The sequence below is a fragment of the Otolemur garnettii genome, unplaced genomic scaffold, assembly GCF_000181295.1.
Source record: "Otolemur garnettii isolate 467f Iridium unplaced genomic scaffold, OtoGar3 scaffold00010, whole genome shotgun sequence".
In the NCBI taxonomy this organism is placed as follows: Eukaryota; Metazoa; Chordata; class Mammalia; order Primates; family Galagidae; genus Otolemur; species Otolemur garnettii.
The window spans coordinates 12175508-12193479 of NW_003852405.1; the positions used below are offsets into that span (position 1 = coordinate 12175508).

The 17972-nt window shown below is 39.3% G+C and overlaps 1 protein-coding gene across 1 annotated transcript in view; it reads left to right on the forward strand.

Moving 5' to 3' along the window:
- DPYD (dihydropyrimidine dehydrogenase) overlaps positions 1-17972 on the forward strand; it is an 828315-nt gene that overhangs the window by 535011 nt on the left and 275332 nt on the right. The window contains exon 16 of the mRNA XM_012801700.2: positions 6304-6387. Coding sequence (XP_012657154.1) covers positions 6304-6387 — 84 coding nt within the window. The remainder of the gene's footprint in view (positions 1-6303; positions 6388-17972) is intronic.

Here is a 17972-nt window from a genome sequence, read left to right on the forward strand (position 1 = left end):
TCAGTCTGTGTGTCAGTCTGTGTGTCAGTCTGTATCAGTCTGTGTATCAGTGTCTGTGTGTCAGTCTGTGTGTCAGTCTGTGTGTCAGTCTGTGTTCTTTATCATACACCCTCCCCAGACCTTCCTTTTTACCCTAACCTTACAGGGCACCTGTCCCTGTGTCTTGCTGTGCATTCTTCAACCTGGTTTGAGTGTATATGGTTATTTTTGAGCATCATGAAAAAAAAAAGGAGCCTCCAGAAGAGTTTCTGTGGCTGATCAGTAGCAGTGTTAGTCTTTGCCAAATTTTCTTGGTCCAGGTATCTGATCACAAGCTGTCCTGCTTTTCTGGAACATTCATAACCTATTCCAATTCCATGCAGAAGAAGATTTATGAAGTGCCTACTATGTGTAAAGATATAGCAATGAGATACATAGCAAATGGAGTCATGACTGAAGGCTCATAATACCAAGTTTAAATAGAGCTTGAATCCATTTTAATAGATCTTGAATCAATTTCTTTCTCAATGTATATTAGCCTAGAAAACGCAGCCTGAGTCAAAGCCAGTGCGAGGAAGCTTTCCTGAAGCTTTACTATCTAAGAACAAAATTGAGTGTATTAAGAAAGATGAGATAGGGGAGAAAGGAAAGTAAATACAACACGGTACATTACAGAGCCTGCCACACTTCCCAGGGAAATAGAGCTGCCTGCTCAGTCTATGGGCAGGAGGTGGACCATCCTCCCACAGCATGGGGGACTCACCTGCCTCACAGAAGCTTCCGGGGGTGAAGGGTGTGGGGTATCTACTGACTCCTTCCCTGTCCTGTCTCTCATTGGCCAGACTTCACACCACAGGGCTCTGCTTTACTCTGCCTTTTGTGTTTTTCTCTGGGCCACACCGGGTACTGTGCTGTTTCAACTAAGCCCAGGATTGAAGGGCAAGGCCAGGGCCTCTTGATCAGTCCTGGGCACTGGCAATGCTGAAGATTCCAGTGTGACACGGACAGTGGCATCTGTGACCTGGCCCAGCTCTCATCTTGAGGGAGTCCACAGGAGCTGACAATTATTGCAGGACACATGAGGATAGATACAAAGATTAGGGTTCCTCTTAGAGCTGGTTGAAAAAATCTAGGTGACAAGTAAGGCCATCAGATTTAAGAAAGTATGAAATTGCCCCAATATGTATCATTACCACCCTAATTCAAGTTTATCTACAATAGCTCAACTAATCTTACTCTCAATCCAAATCCGTTGCATTTCCCCTAAATTCAGAGCCATAAATTTGACCTTTAAGTGCTGTGCAGTTGGCCCCATCTGCCTGCCCAGTCTCACTGTGGGTCTCTTCTCTGCCTTCTGGCTCCCACAGCCTTCTTTCACTCCCTCACCACATTCCTAGCTCAGAGCTTTGCTGGAATATTCTGTCTTCCTCGAGAACTGTTCTCTCTTCCTTCCCCTGAGCCCTCTGGCTAGGCAGGTAGGTTAAACCTCCCTGACCTACACTTCAGATCCTTCTTCGAAAGCTAGTTTACCCTAAAGTTGATGAAGTTAAAGCTCCAGGGCATTAACTTGAACAGGCTGCTTCAAAGCACCTGTCCCTAATTTTGTTTTTACAAATTTTGATTATATTTTTTTCTTCAAGAGGATTTTCAAAATTACTTAAGCTCGGCCAGGCGCAGTGGCTCACACCTGTAATCCCAGCACTCTAGGAGGCTGAGGTGGGTGGATTGCTTGAACTCATAAGCCTGAACAAGAGTGAGACCCCATCTCTAAAAAAAATTTTTTAAAAAGCTGGCATTCTGGCATGTGCCAATAGTCCCAGCTACTTGGGAGGCTGAGACAAGAGGCCCACTTGAGCCCAAGAGTTTGAGGTTACTGTGAGCTATGATGCCATGACACTCCACCAGGGGCAAGAAACTGAGACTCTGTCTCAGAAAAAAAAAAAAAATTATTTAAGTTTTCAGCTTCCCCAAACCTGGATCTCCCTCTGCCTGTGCTTCTCATCTGTAGCATTTAATAATGTGGTGATTTACAACGGTGTCGTTAGCCGTTGCTAATGGTTACTGTGTTCTGCTTGGTACAAAGTAAGAATGACGGCCCTGTCTGGTTCACTGCTCAATCCCCAATTCCAAGCACAGGGCTTTTCCCCAACAGTATTTGTGTAATAAAGTAAAAAAATATATACAGAGTTTGAATATTGCCATGTAACAAAAGGAATTATTTCAGAGTAAATGGGAAGCGTGGTGGTTTAGCAGCAGGGAACTCAGGATGACTGAGGTCCAGAGGCTGAATCTGGAAACCGTGGGATTCCCAGGTTTAAGGCAGGTACCTAATAAGGGACGAGCAAGGGTCTGACCATCATTAGCAGGATCAGACAAGGAAGACCCAGTGGATGCACAGGTCCCAAAACCAGGTGGCTACACCGTTCCTAGCAGAGTCAAAATACAGCACTTATTACCCAAGTTCTCTCTCTCTCTCTCTCTTTTTTTTTTTTTTTTTTTTGCAGTGTTTGGCCGGGCTGGGTTTGAACCCACCACCTCCGGTATATGGGGCCAGCACCCTGCTCCTTTGAGCCACAGGCGCTGCCTGCAAGTTCTCATTTTTTTACCTGCATCTGGACAACAGTATGCCATGCGTTTGAATAGGTGGTAGAGTTCGAAAATTGCAAATAGGCTGGGATAAAAAGCAGACAGAAGCATACTGCTGCATACTGACCAGCTGGATGTAAGTCCCCGAAGAGGGCTGATAAACAGGACAGAATGGAATCTGGGGAGAAGGACACCAGCTGGAGATGAGTGACAGTAACTGACTTTGTGTCCTGTGGGGCCCAAAGCCAGCGCAGTGTCTGACTTCAGAGAAATTGAGTATCCAGAGAAGCTGTATCACCAGTTTTGGATAACGGAGGCTAGTAGATAGCACTGTTAATTAGAAAGTCAACATCTGACCTCGTGTATTCCTTTAACAGAAGGAATTAAGAAGCATTCAAGCATTGTGCCCCTCTACATATGCTGTTCCCACCCTGCTAGAGCACCAGCGTCCACTGCCAGCCCCCACTGCCCGCGGAAGCCTCCCCTCTCCTCTTAGGCGCTTACACAGCAAACCAGTCCCCCTTTAGCAGACATTCTGCTCACCCTGCCCAGGCTCTGCCTCCCTTCACTGGGCCTGGTGGCTCTTCTGATGCTCAGTGTCCTCAGTCTTACTCAGTAACTTTAAAGTCACACTGATCAGGCAGGGGAGGGAAGGAGAAAAAAGAAGAACTTGGGAGCTGATTTTGTCGTATCAGCGTGGGATTCTTACTCTACAAGCATTTGTGGGTTTGCCACTCTAGTCTCTCTGAGAGTTTGTATAGATTGATCCAGGGAATTTTAGAAGCTATACCAGTGCCACTATTCCAAGAATTCCTCAGGATAGTTTTCTCCTATGAGGTATAGATAACATAGGGCAAGGTGAGTTATCTTAAGTGTTTTTCAGATCAAGGCAGAGGAAAGGAGAGTCAGAGGTTCTGGTTGGATGGAGGTGTAGATGATACATAGATAGATGGATACACAGATGGAGAGTACTTGCTTATACTTTTACTGTATTTATCACATTCCAGGCGTTGTTCCAAGTCACTTTTATACAATGTGTTTACACCTTAAAACAACCCTATGAGTTAATACTATCGTTATCCACCTTTCTGAGGTGAGGAAATTGAGGCAAAAGGTAATTAAATAATGCATTCACGTTCACACAGCGAGGATGCGGCAGAGCCACGAAATCTGGCTCTGGGAGTCCATGCCATTAACATATACACTCTCTACTTAATATAGAGAGATGGGTGATAAATCGATAATGTGGGAAATTAGAAACAGTGGCTTTCCTATGTCACTGCCGTCACTAGGTTACTGTAGTTTATAATCATTTCGGTGGGGTAGAATAAACACCGAGCTGTGACTCGGCTAAAAAGCTTGGGACTAACGGGAGTCAGAATGCATGCCCAGTCTCAGCTAATTGAACATTTCATGCTAATTCCACAATTAAGGCTTTTTGAATGGTTTTAGTTGCTTGGAAATGGAATTAACTGCCAGTTAAGGTGGCGTGCATCCTGTGATAGGAATATTCAAGCAGAGACCGCCCGCATGTCCGTACTCTCTTAGGGTTACCTGGAGCTGCTTTGTCTCCATTTTGGAGGCTTAGAGCTTATTGGAAAGGCCTCTTCAGGTGCATTTGGTAGGAGGGTATTTGTGTGTGTATATATATACAAAGTTTTTACGATATTTTATTTGGACTATCTCAGATGACTTTTGAAAGACTGTAATTTTTACTTCAGTCTTAGAAGTTATATGGATATCAAGCTGTCACGTTTTTTCTTAATACACTGTGACAACTCCAGTCACAGACTAGGTAATTTCTAATAAATATATTAAAATGCTCTGGACTCAAAATACTTGGGTTTAAGACCCTAATCTCAGTTAAATGCTGTGGGATGTTCGGTGAAATCATTGGAACTTTTTATGCCTCAATTTTATCAGCTGTAAAATGGGAATAATAATATATCTCCCTTCTTTGATTTGCTGTAAGAAAAAAGCAAGATAAAATGTACAATGGACCTCATAAAGCGCCTGGCATAGTCTAAGTGCTTAATTCATGTGAGTCATTATTAGCTGCTCTGGTGGCCCGTCCTGAGTTTGCAATGCGATGTACGTAAGGTAAATATGTATACAAACGCCACCTAAAGCTTGTCTCCTCCAAGGTGCTGTTGAATTGATTTGCTACTAATTGTTGCACTGCAGCTAAATAAAGAAGCCTAAAGGAACCATTTGAAGTAACTGAGAAATAATAAGAAATGTACAGGATTGTGTATAGTTGCAATGTATAATCTCTTAATTAAGCTGATAATTACCACATGACGTGGCTTCGAGACAGGTTCTATTATCCCCAGTGTACACTTGAGGGGCTGAAAACAAAGGAAGTTAACTGACTGGCCTAAAGCAGCTCCTGTTCCTTAGCAGCCAGCAGACCCGGGTTCAGAATGCGGAGTTCAGCGGGCTACGCTTTATTCATGTTCACTACCAAACCAGCAGACAAAAGTAGCATGATTTACAGTAATTTTCAAATAACGTGAAACATTTAAAAATTGGATTAAGGTAGCAAACACCATAATGAGACCATGTTAGAAAACAGGCTCAGGGATCAAATGGACTTTCACAAACGTAGCGACACTAATGAATAAATATGGGCAGAAAGTCAACGCACCGCTGACGCTAACTGGTGTTCTCAGCTACTTTGAGATCCTACTTAAAATGCATAAAGCGGGAAAAAAATAGGCTAAAATCTTGAATAATAGGAAGGAAAGTGAAACCTTGAAAAAGAAGATATTAGCCTAAAGAAAGTCCTAGTGTTTTCAGAAAACAGTGCAAAGAAAGCCTTTATGTGATGTGATAGACACGTTAGAATATTTATGAAAGTGATTCGAGTTTCTAGTCAGCCCCATTTCAAAACGCATTGTGGCCTTGGAGAAATTCTAGAAGTTAAGTCAAAGAATATAAAGCCTGAATCATTTAGTTTATCACCCATCCCTCAATTACTATATTATAATTTTAAAAGTATTTGTTTATTATTGTAGTCTCTCCCTGAAGTCTCCCAACCCTTCTAAGATTCTCAAGTATTCTCTGAATACTTAGAGTGGGTTATTTTGTTCATTTGGGCCATAACTATTTGTACACTAAAGAATTAAAAATTTAAGAAGGATTCCTACTTAGTAATTAAAGTAAGACAAAACTATCAATGCTTTTTATTCCTTAGCATGACCTGTTTTAAAACATGATAAAATTGATTTTTGGTTACAGCTATTTTTAATTTTACTTTCTCATTCTAGCTAGCCAACCTCTTTTTTGTTGCTATGCTTACTCCCTGTATTGAATTATCCAGAACCAAGATATAAGTCTCTAAAAATAGAAGCTGTTTAGAAAAGAATAAATGATGTCACACAGATCTCAGCTGAAATCTCCACCGTGTCACCTCATAACCAGTCTTACCATTTACCCCCCCAACTGCGGTTTCCTTGCCTGAAAAACTGGTATCATCATAACACCAGGATTGTGAGAATTAGGGATAAACAAATATAAAGAATATATAGAAGTGAGTGGCCCCTTATAAACATTACATGAATATTGTCTATTATCATTGTTGTTATTGTTGTTATATACAAGACAGCTGTGGTGCAGAAAAGAGAATAGTTAGAATTCCACTAATGTGACCTTTGTTTGCGTTATTGCCAGTGAAAGTATATTGGTATACCAATAGAGTTTTGCCTGTTTTTTAAATTTTCCTTTTATGTTTTAAAGGCTTCTGGAGCAGATGCCCTGGAGTTAAATTTGTCGTGTCCACATGGCATGGGAGAAAGAGGAATGGGCCTGGCCTGTGGGCAGGTAAGGACTTGGACAGCTGCCACTAAGTACGTCAGGGTGACATAACAGGCCCCCTCCTGGGTACTCACTACACCTTCAGCAATAAGACATGTAGGTCAGATGACTGGCTTGAGACATCCAGGTCTGCAGTGTTTAAATATTTAGTGCTTAAAAAGTGGAAAATGAGAGGAGCTGAAATTACAGTGACTGTTTAGTTTTACTGAGGAAAATACCACATTATGTGCTTGACAGGAAGTAATATCGTAACACATAGTTTTTAAAAGCGCTGAAGCAGAATTAGCTGATTTCAGATGCAGTGTTCTTTATTCATTCCTGATGCTGATCAAGCTTCCCTGGAGCAATATACTGTACAAAATGCATTGTTCGTAGTGATTTTGTAGTAAATGGGGCACAACACAAATTGCATTTTACATTTTTTAGCATATGATCATTATTCCCTAACTCTGTTTGGGGAGTTACAAAAAGACTTTGATACTATTTTTGGTTCTGTATGTAATAAATGGAAACTTCATACTAACATACTTTGAAAAACCTTATGAATAAAATGTGAAACAGTATGTCAGTACACAGAAAATACTGCATCTCTACCTATGTGTTATATGTTAAGGAGCAACATAAAAACTTAATGCTAAAAAGGTGAGTGTTTTGCATTTAATTTCTTTTCTAAGTCCAGAGGGAAAAGATATGAATTAAATAATAGAAATGTTGTAATTTCTGACGGATTGCGAGTCCTGGAAAGTTGACTCTTACTTTCGCATCCGGTACAGGGCTTTATACATAGTAGGTGTCCAATTTTTTTATTTCGTCTCAAGTCATGGAACTGATTTAAATTAAACTCAGGGGCCTTTAATTTGAGAGGGAAAAAATTTCTGCTTATTTAAAGGAACATAGTTTCTTATCTTTATATTACCCTTCAAGGAGGACTTTAAAGTACTTTGTAAATGTTTAATTAACATTCAGAATAGACTTGTGACTTAGGAAGCCCCATTCTTATGTAACAGCAGGAGAGGAGGGGCAGATGTCCTCCAAGTACTCTGTATCCTCCGTTCCACCCCCAATAGGTTACCTCAAAAGACCAGTAAGTGTGGTGACAGAACTAAGTCTCAGAATTATCCCGTGGGGAAAAAATTCCATTATATCACATCATGACTTTTATGAGTCATATAATTAGATAACAGTGTGTCAAGATACATAATGTGGTGACAATGAGAAGGACTCACAGGTAGACACCTGGAACAGGGACTGAGCTAGTACATGCTTCCCGTCTCCAGGCAGGGACATCCCTTTACCTGCTTTAGAGTCTCTGAACTTCAGAACAAAACTATATTTTTTTAATTTTGTGGATAAAAATGGCTATAGAGAATTCAAATCTATTGATCAATTTGTTAAGGAAGGATGCATTTTGATGTTTATCTCCTGCCACAAGAAAGACAATTATTTGAAGTGTTGCCCACGTTACTTTTTGGAGTAAGCTTTTGCTCTGTGAACACATCTGAACTCACCCAGCTATTAAGCATCTTAGGTATATTTTTTGGAGAATTATTTAGACACATCAAGTTTTCATCAGCCTTTAGCTGAAAGAGAAGTAGTCAAAGATATTAAGATTTCTTTTTTTTTTTTTTTTTCTGTTTTTGTTGTTGGTGTTGTTGCAGTTTTGGCCAGGGAAGGGTTCAAACCTGCCACCCTTGGTACATGGGGCTGATGCCTTACTCCCTGAACCACAGGTGCTGCCCAAAGATATTAAGAGTTCTAAAACCTCCTGGAAAACATGATCCAAAAACCATATCTTGGCTGAAGGAAATTTAGGACCATTTCCATTTCACTTATGAGTTGTAATCTCTGACTGAGACCAATTCTTTCCACCAGCCAAGTTTAGAAATTTTCTTTTGAGTGATATGCTCATATAAATTATACTATGTAATTGAAAAACAAAGCTAATTTAATCATCTTTACTTCAACATATTTTAAGTTATTACTCTACTTTAAGACATGTGAATGTTGGCTGGGCATGGTGGCTCAGCCTGTAATCCTAGCATTCTGGGAGGCTAAGGTGGGTGGATTACCCGAGCTCACAGGTTCAAGACCAGCATGAGCCAGAGGGAGACCTTGTCTCTTAAAAAAAAAAAAAAAAAACTAGGCATTCTGGTGGGCACCTGTTGTTCCAGCTACTCAGAAGGCTGAGGTAAAAGAATCACTTGAGCCCAAGAGTTTGAGGTTGCTGTGAGCTGTGACATCACAGCGCTCTACGGAGGGTAACAAAGTTAAGAGTCTGTCTCAAAAAAAAAAAAAAATAGACATGCGAATGTTAATATTTTAAATGAAGGAAATGAATGGAAGGAAAAACATTAATACATTTTTTAAAGTGCTTTGCCAGAGTGGGCACAGATACTCCTGGGCTGCCTCACTTCCCCTCTATTTCCTTTCCCCCGTGTCTCTGTCACTGGTTCCCATTCCTGCTTCTTCCCTCCCTAAGTTCCAAAGTCTGAGCACTCGTAGGTTGGCAGGGTGGGGGATTTGTACTCAGTGGCAGGGGTCAGAGAAGCCATTCCAGTTTCTCTTCCCTATCGTGATGTGATCTTGGATTCCACTTGTCAGAAACTCCCTGTGTGCCAAGCACAGGGCTGTGTGGACAGTCTGAGCCTGAGGAGTGTTTGCCTTATGAAGGAAATTGATGTCAGTCCCATGGCTACAATACTATATACTAGAGATACTTTCTTGTATAGTAGATGTTCCCCTCTAAACACCTGTTTATTCCTCCTTTTTCTCAAATATCATCTCTCAAATATTTCCTATGTGATAAATATTGTCTGTACCTGATTTGCCTGTGCCTGTGTATATTCTGCATTGAATATATCCTATATATACGAAGAGACTAGGCTGGGCGTGGTGGCTCACCTGTAATCCTAGTACTCTGAGAGGCCTAGGTGAGTGGATTGCCGCAGCTCAGGAGTTTGAGAGCAGCCTAAGCAAGGGTGACACTCCTTCTCTAAAACATAGCCAGGTACTGGGGCAGGTGCCTGTAGTCCCAGCTATTTGAGAGGCTGAGGCAAGAGAATCTCTTGAGCCCAAGAGTTTGAGGTTGCTGTGATCTATGACACCAGCACTCTCACAGGTCAAGAAAGTGAGACTCTGTCTCAAAAAAAAAAAGAAGTTACTAAAAATTGTGAAATTTATGAAAAGGGAAGGTCTTAGTCTCTACTGTATAGGCCTCATATTTATTTATAAAAATTTGTAGAAATAAAGAGAACCTCAACTGGACCTTGGGAATTCATATTGTATATTTCCTGCAAAGTAAAGCTTCATCTAAAATCCTAAGTCCTTCAGCACTGCTGAGCATTTAAAGGCATTTGCATTCTGTATTCCTTCCATCAACCATCTGTGTCACATCGATCAAGCCACTTACTCTGTCCTGAAGCATAGGTTTCCTTCTTTAAAATATAAGATTTTGACTAGATAATCTCTAAGTACCCTTCCAGCTTTAATATGTTAATATTGAATGTTAATATTATAGATAGCAAGATAATACATTATTCTTAAGCTACCATTAAAGAGCATTGATAAAAACAACTGAAGAAGCAAATGACTGTGTCTTATGTTGCTCTTTTTAAAAACACTTTGACATGCCCTCAGCTTGCATAAAGTTAGTTCTTTACTGATATGATTCCTAATTGCTGTTGCATCAAACAATGCTGCTCATCTCTTAGGATAATTTACTTCATTTGACAAATGTGTATCTAAGTAGCAGTTGTTCAAAAGGCTATGATTGGTCACATTGACATCTTGTGCCTGAAATGGGGAAAGTAGAATTCTTGGCCTTTTATCCTGGAGCCTCCTCTTCCATTTAGTCAGTGGCATGCTCCTTAACTTTGATGCTCTCATAAAGATCAAAATATGGTCCACTTTTGGTTATTTTCATGCCAAAGAATCAATTTAATGTTACGACTCATCTTCCTTGTTGTCACAAAACCCGTCTGAAGTAAGAGTTTTTAGCCCATTTTTTATAAAACTGAGGTCCTTGGGTTTCCCAGGTCCTGGATCTGGTCAGTGGCTACCAGGCCCTCCACTTGGATTTGTATATTATCTTAACTATAGAGATGGTATCTGGAATAGTTCTTAATAAGTAGGTATTCCAGTGTCAATGTTAAATTGAGTGCAGGACTAAGTCATCTCTAAAATATTTTGCAGTTCTAAATTCCCATTTCCCTAAATATATGAAAACATAAGCAACCCTGAAGCTACTATTTAGTGTCTGTCTCCTGGGACTAAGGGAGTGTCTCTGATGTCTGAGCGTTCATATTTAAAGTTGTCTACATGTACTTTATGTAAATCCATAAATTCCTGTAACAGCATATTACTTTATAACTGTAATTGAACTATAATAAATTCTATGAAATACATCTAAAATAGGTCTTCTCCTTTTCCTAGGTGTTGAATATTCTTACCTCATTGAATGAACAGCCATTTTTTTGGTCCTATCAAAATTATAATAAAGCTTTTTACTTCTGTCCTGCAAGTCCTTCTTACCCAAGTTCAGACAAATATTGAATAGGCCTTGAATAACTTTTTGTTGTTTTGTTTCTGAAATTTTTACCAACAGCAGGTAGATTTAACAGGCAAATGCATATATGTCTTTCTTCTCTTGAAGTAATGGACAGAAATGGCCATGCTTGGCCTGTGTTGTCAGGTAGCAGTAAGCAGGTAGAGCTTCATTAGTCCCCTGTGACACTGTTTCTAATAGAGGTGAGTAGGAGCAAACACTTGACTAAGAATAAATGTTCATTTTCAGACATGGGTTTGATTAGTATGTCTTTCTGATGCAACCTATAAATTTTGACATCAGTCCTTCCCAGAAGTTTTGTTGAACCTCTAGGTTCCTGATATTGTAGACTCTCTGGACTGCTTGCTTTGGCCTGCAATACCTTTAATTCTCAGATCCTCCATCAGCTGCCAAAAGAAAAATAGTGTAGGAAGGATTGAGAGTGGGCTGGGGTGTGAAGTAAGGTGCTTTGCCTTCTGCATGGTAAGAAGAGCAAGAGATGGCATGCCTCACTGGACTTTTCAACACTAGTAATGTGATTGTCTTGAAATAATTTTTTTTATTTTTTTGCCGTCCGAAAATCAAAAATCTTAAAGTTTTTCCCTAAGTTACTTTTCACCTAAGCTGTTTACTTCTTTTTCTTGAGTTGATGATCTGATGTAGTGAAGAACAGACTTAGAACTGAGAGGAGACTTTAAGATTTTCCACTTTGACTCCCTTATATAGAGGGTAGGAATTAGGGACCTGGAAGGGGCCTAGTCTCCCTTAGACTTGGTAACCTACTGCAAGGCCCATAGCTTCAGTTCCCTTGTCAATGACCCCCTATCTGGTTCTGTATTTCCAACTGTGTCATTAATTAAGATAAATCCGAATCTCTCACCAAACTAGAAAAGTAAGTACAATGCCCTGGGTTCTCACACCTTTTAGTGTACTATTATCCCTTCAGCCTGGTATTCATACCATCTCGACAGAAATTATCCAAATAGAAATCACCTCTGCAAGTCTCTTTCAGCTGACATCTAATTTGTAAACCAGACATAGCTTCTCAATCAACCAAACTTTCCCTGAGGAAAGAAGAAAGATATTTGCCATATATGAAAAGGTTTAAGGGTGGGATGAGCTTCATACTCTAATTTGAATCTGTGGTGACCCAGAGTTTGCTTCACCGTCCATGAATAAGGATTTATTTATCTCACAATTCCAAGAGGCTACAAGGATAGTCTTTCCCTAGGCCTTGTACGATTCCTATTGTTCGGTGATTTGAGTACCTTCGTTGCCTTCATTGTAGGAATGATTGCTCAATAGTGCCCAACTATTTCCGTAATTATTCCTTAAGATGAATATTCCAAAATGATAACATAACCAGAGGAAACTGCTCTAGCTTTCCAGCTAGAGCAAGGGCCTAAATAGAGATGGAAATGCCGCTGTTATCAGCTGTCATGTCCTGCTACCCTCACAGCCCCTCCATTTATTTATGCGTATCATCAGCATAGAATTTCTAAATACTGGAATGTTCCATTCAAACAGGCTTAACAGCCCTTTTGTCGTCAGGAAGGCATATGCTTTCTTGATGATCTAGCTAAGCAAGAGCAAAAAGGTTTAAAAGCGACAAATCTTAAAATGTCCAGTGATCTTAAAAGATTATTACTCCAATTATGATCACCCAAAGCAAACTTTGATATTTCCCTCTTGATCTATTCTGTGTTCAGACTTACTTGCATAAACTGTATGTTTATTTAAAAAAAAAAGAAGAAGAAGAAAGTAAAAAAGCTTTGTTTCTCATTCAACATGCCAACATTTTTTTCATAAGACATTAACCACAGAATATCACTCTTCACCTTGCCAGAGAGCAGATGTCTATCATCAGAAAGAGAATCCAAAACTAAGGTGAGGACCACAGTGCTCCAGATGTGCTAGAATTTCCCCTGGGAAATAAAGTCTTCCTCCAGCAGCTGGGTTAACAGACCTTCTGTCTCATATGCAAGGCATCGTCCAGGGAGCAATGACCACAGCCCTGCTTGGCTCAGGTCCCCATTAAATGTGTGTGGAGGGGACAATAGAAAGGCACTTCTTTAAAGCCAGTGCAGCCGATGAGTCATAGTATTTCCTGTATTTCCCAGAGAGTAGAACTCAGTAAATCAGGAGCATGAGAAGGAACGTGGGAGTCTTACCAACGTAAAATACAACACACCTGAAGCTCCACAGCCACCCTGGCCTCTCCTTGGGGAGTGAAGATCGCTGCTGATTTCCATTTTGCCTGTGAGACATTCTGTGCTTCAGATTCTTGATTTCTCCTCTTTGTTGCTGACTTCAGCCTCTGTGAAATATGCGTGTGATAAAGGGCATTGCCTTGGATGTGATGCTTCATCATGCTCTAATCAGCCTGGATGCCTGTAGGTCTGGGCTAGAGTTGGAACTTGAAGTCTATGAATTGACTGGATAAGTGTAGGATAGACTAAGTTGGTCTCGGTGAGATGAGCCCCTGAGACATCATAGTTATAGGTTTGGAAATCACGGCACTGTGAAATAACATAGTTCCATGAAGAAAGGTGGCAAATGGCTGTGTGGCGTAAACCTCTGCAAAAGTGACTAAATGTGTCTGATATTAGCCACGCACATGGGATTTATCCTGTTTTATTTTCCTTGTAGCATTATAATTTTTGAAGTGCTTTAAAACAAATTATCAACTTATGAGAAAAAGTGTCTTAATCAAAACGAAATATTTGTTTTTTACTACATTATGTTGCCCAACTTGTTATTTGATTTTAATCCTCAGCCATTTGCATAGACATGGGTGCTCGCGTAAGTAGATAACTACAGGAGATCGGCAAGAGGCATTAATATCACTGCCAATATTTTGCCTGAAGCTGGTTCTCTATGCATTTTCAACTGTAGTTATTAATGTCGGTTAATGATTTTAAAATGATTGCTTCTTTTTAAAATTTAAATTGTACAGAAAGCAACATCATTTAAATCTAATTAAAGTATCAGTTCTAGGTCAGGGTAGATTATTGTTTTTGTGTAAGACAACCATCATGTGGCAGGAGAAAATATTATCTGTAGTAACGAATAAGTAGATCACCAGGTGAACGGCTGCAAGTAAAACAACTAAATATCTATTTTTTAACTTAATGTGGTTTTTATTATTCTCATCATTTGTTACATTCTAGGAATGACCAAAACCTCTCAAACTGTTTTTATTAATCACTTTCAAATGGTAATGGTTAATATGACAGTGAGTTTGAGAATGACTGCCTAGGTTTCTATGTTTGTTGACTATAGACTAAAGGTGAACTAAAAACATCACTGGATTAGAGAGGGCCAGAGACAAAGGTGAAGAGAGAGAGAGGCTGTAATCCTGGTGCATGAGCTCATGAAAGTTTAGATAGCATGCTATCACACCAAAATAATAGCTATTAGCAGAGCAGAGATAAGATAGGGAACTAAGATATGAATGTGGGCAACAGAAGGGAGGGTCTGGTCATGGATCCATCTGGCCTAGACTATTAGGAGACCTGGCTCACAAGACTGCATCATGCACTAGAAGCCACAGAGAACTCAGGATTAAAGGACATTGTATATTAAGCTAAAAAGGAATATTGTACCAAAAACTAGTAAGCACTCAGCTGGTAAGAGTAGGCAAAGGAGTTCAAGGGAAGGAAAGTGGGAGGAAAAGGAATAAGACAAATTAAAGGCTGACCTAAGAGGCGCCACTTTCATGAAGACTTTCAAATTAAGGTAATTCTAGCACAGAAAGTTTGTGCATACTGTATTTTAGAGTGCAGCGTAAGGTTTCCGGTTGGGACAGATGAGCCATGTCAGGAATGAAGCCCAGGGGTTTTCTGACTAGAGGAAATATTGAACCAAAGCAAAAGGTAAGTCTGGGGAAAGAAATGTATCACAATCATGGCATTTTACAACTTAGGAGTATTTATGGAAGATCAGAGACTCTGGGACTTTTGTCACTGTTGTCAGGGCTACTACAGTCTCTGAGAACTATTACAACCCCTCGTATAAACTGGGAGTCCCAGATTCCTAATTCTTAATTATCTCGCAGAGGTCCTAATGACAATCACGTTTTTAACTAACTCTGCTTTTTCTTTCCTCTCTCACCAAATAACACTTTATTAAGTAACAATATTACATATCAATACAGGTATATACATTCTATACAATACAGGTATATACATTCTATACAATACAGGTATATATATTCTACAATACAGGTATATACATTCTATGAAAAATTTATGTTTAAGAAGAAAATTTAAATCATAAATTATAATTTTGGACCCTTCGAGATGTTTTAAACATCTTTCTTTGATTCTGTCTGCATGTTATTTGCTGTTTATTTTTCTAGAGGTGAGAGCTTGAGTGTGTATTGTGTTCTATTTGGTCTGAGTGTATTCAGCTTTCAGATCAGGTTGCAAATTCCATTATACTTAATGTGAGTTCATGAGTCATCAAAAAGAACATGCAGGTTTCTTCCTCTTCTGTTTAAAACTCCTAACTCTGTCGTAAATGAATAGAAATCCCTATTTTCTAGTTTTCCTTTGCCAACTTTCCATTCTTGGCTAAGCCAGAACTGTCCAGCAACGTGGCAAGGTTACCACTCCTGCTTTCCTCTGTGTTTTGTGTAACATGGGAGAGATTGGCATGCAACAATGTCCTTTTTCTTCTAGTATGTGTGTTCTATTCTTGCCTCTATTCACTCTTGATTCTGCTTCTCTTTTAGCTCTTCTAGATCTCTCAATCTTTTGAAGGATGGCTCTTTATTTTAGAGAAATAGGTTCTAGAAGAGACCCATAAATATTTACTCATTCTTCAGATCTTCAAATATGTCTTCGCTTTATTCATTCCACAGATAACTAGAATATCTGCCATGAAACAAAGTCATCTGAAATGCTGAGGATATCAAGGTGATATAAATGGATATAAATGTTGATTGTCCATGGAGCTTTCCATGTAGTAGAGTAGCCAGATATTGGTCAAAACGATCCTCAAACAACAGTGTGAAACAATATCCATGAAGTAGTCGTTCCTCCTATCTGAAAAACATGTGAAGTGAAGTTTCTGGACTACTTTGAAGGGTTAAGAAAAGGTTATTTGAAGAAATAATGTTTAAGCTGCACTTAAATATTTATAGGCATTTAACTAAGTTAAATGGTTGGGGTGGGTTAGAGTATTTCAGGCAGTGGATATAGCATGAGCATGTGGTTGAAACAAGGCATGCTCAAGGGTAAGTAAGAAGAATGGGGTGCTCAGAAGAGAAGATGGCCAAGGAGAGGAAAGTCTAGGTTAGTCTGTGTAAGACCCTACACGTCCAGCTATGTTAAGCATTTTCATCTTCATTTCCAAACAGCAGTGGGATGCTATTAAAAGGTTTAGAGGTGTGTGAATGTGTGTATGCCTGTATGTGCACAGGTCTGTGCATGTGTGTGTGTGAGGTGGGATGATGATGGTCCTCAGAACGATGTGATTAGATTGTCATTTTTAAAGATGGATACACTAGCATGTGAGTGGACTTCAGACTGGCTGTGACTCCCTTGCTTGTGTTCAGTTGAGGAATAACAGTGGTCTGTTGCTTAGATGACCAAACCTGGTGGAGATAATAGAGCAATGGACATGTTAAAGGTAAAGAGTATATTCAGTAGTGTTCGGGATGGATATGGGCTTATAGGAAGGAGTAAGTTGTAAGATAATTCTTAGCTTTCTGGCTTTTGCGAATGGAAGAATTCTCATATTGTAAATGAAGACAGATATGTCAACTGATGTAACTGGTTGGCATAAGGCTGGAGTGACTCCAGAATTATCTGTGTGCATGAAAGCAGATCATATCTCCAAAACTCCCATTCTCGCCAGCTTTCTCTTTTTACTCCATGATGTGATGAATGACTTGTTCTTACCCACAACAGTTATGGATTCTTGCATCACTAGAAGTCCAATGCACTATCCATAGCAGCACAGAGTCACCTTAGTTATGGATTCTTTATCTGTCTGATGACCTCGTGTCAGACAATTTCATGATTCCTAATTGTAAATCTCAGAAGATCTTCATGTCTCACCCAGGGAACATCCTCTGATATCTGTGTTTTCAGTATACTTTCTTGGACCTCTACCACTTAGCTTATATTAAAGGGAGGCATGATTATTTTAAACAATTTTGAACCTACACTTAAAATATAAAAGATTTTATGTACTTCAACAAAATACGGACCCTATATGATAATCCCAAAGATAACAAAATAATCAAGGGTAAAAAATTGAAACCCTTTCCTTAAGATCTGAAACAAGACAAGAATGCTCATCCTTGTCACTTTTACTCGAAATAGTATTGAGTCCTACCAACAGTATGTAAGTGTTCCTTTCTCTTCATATCCCTGACAAATTCTATTGTTTTGAGATTTTTTATTAAAGCCATTCTCACTGGAGCTAGGTGATACCTCACTGTGGTTTTGAATCAAAACATTTGAACCCCTGTTATATTCTGAATTTAAAATAAATAAACAAAAATAGTACTGGACGCCTTTGCCAGAAGAATTAGGTAAGAAAAAGACATAAAAGATAACAGGAAAAGAAGTTAAATTATCTTTGCTTGCTAATAATATGATATCATATATAGAAAACCCTAAAGAGTCAACTAAAGTCTGTTAGAATTAATAAATGAATATAGTATAGTTATGGAATACAAAATCAACAAATAAAAATCAGTAGTGTTTCTATATGCTAACAATGAACGATCCAAAAAAGAAAGCAAAAAACCAATCTCATATACAATCTCTACAAAAAATTTAACGGTTTAGTGATAAATTTAACCAAGGAGGTATAAGACCTACCTATACACTGAAAGCTCTAAAATGTTAATTAAATAAATTGAAGAAGACACAAATAGAAATATCTTGTGTTAAAGGTTAGAAGAAATAGTATTGTTAAAAAAGCCATATTGCCAGCCACGTACACCTAAGGTGGCCGGTTCGAATCCCCAGCCCGGACCCGCCAAAACAACAATGACGGCTGCAACCAAAAAATAGCCGGGCGTTGTGGCGGG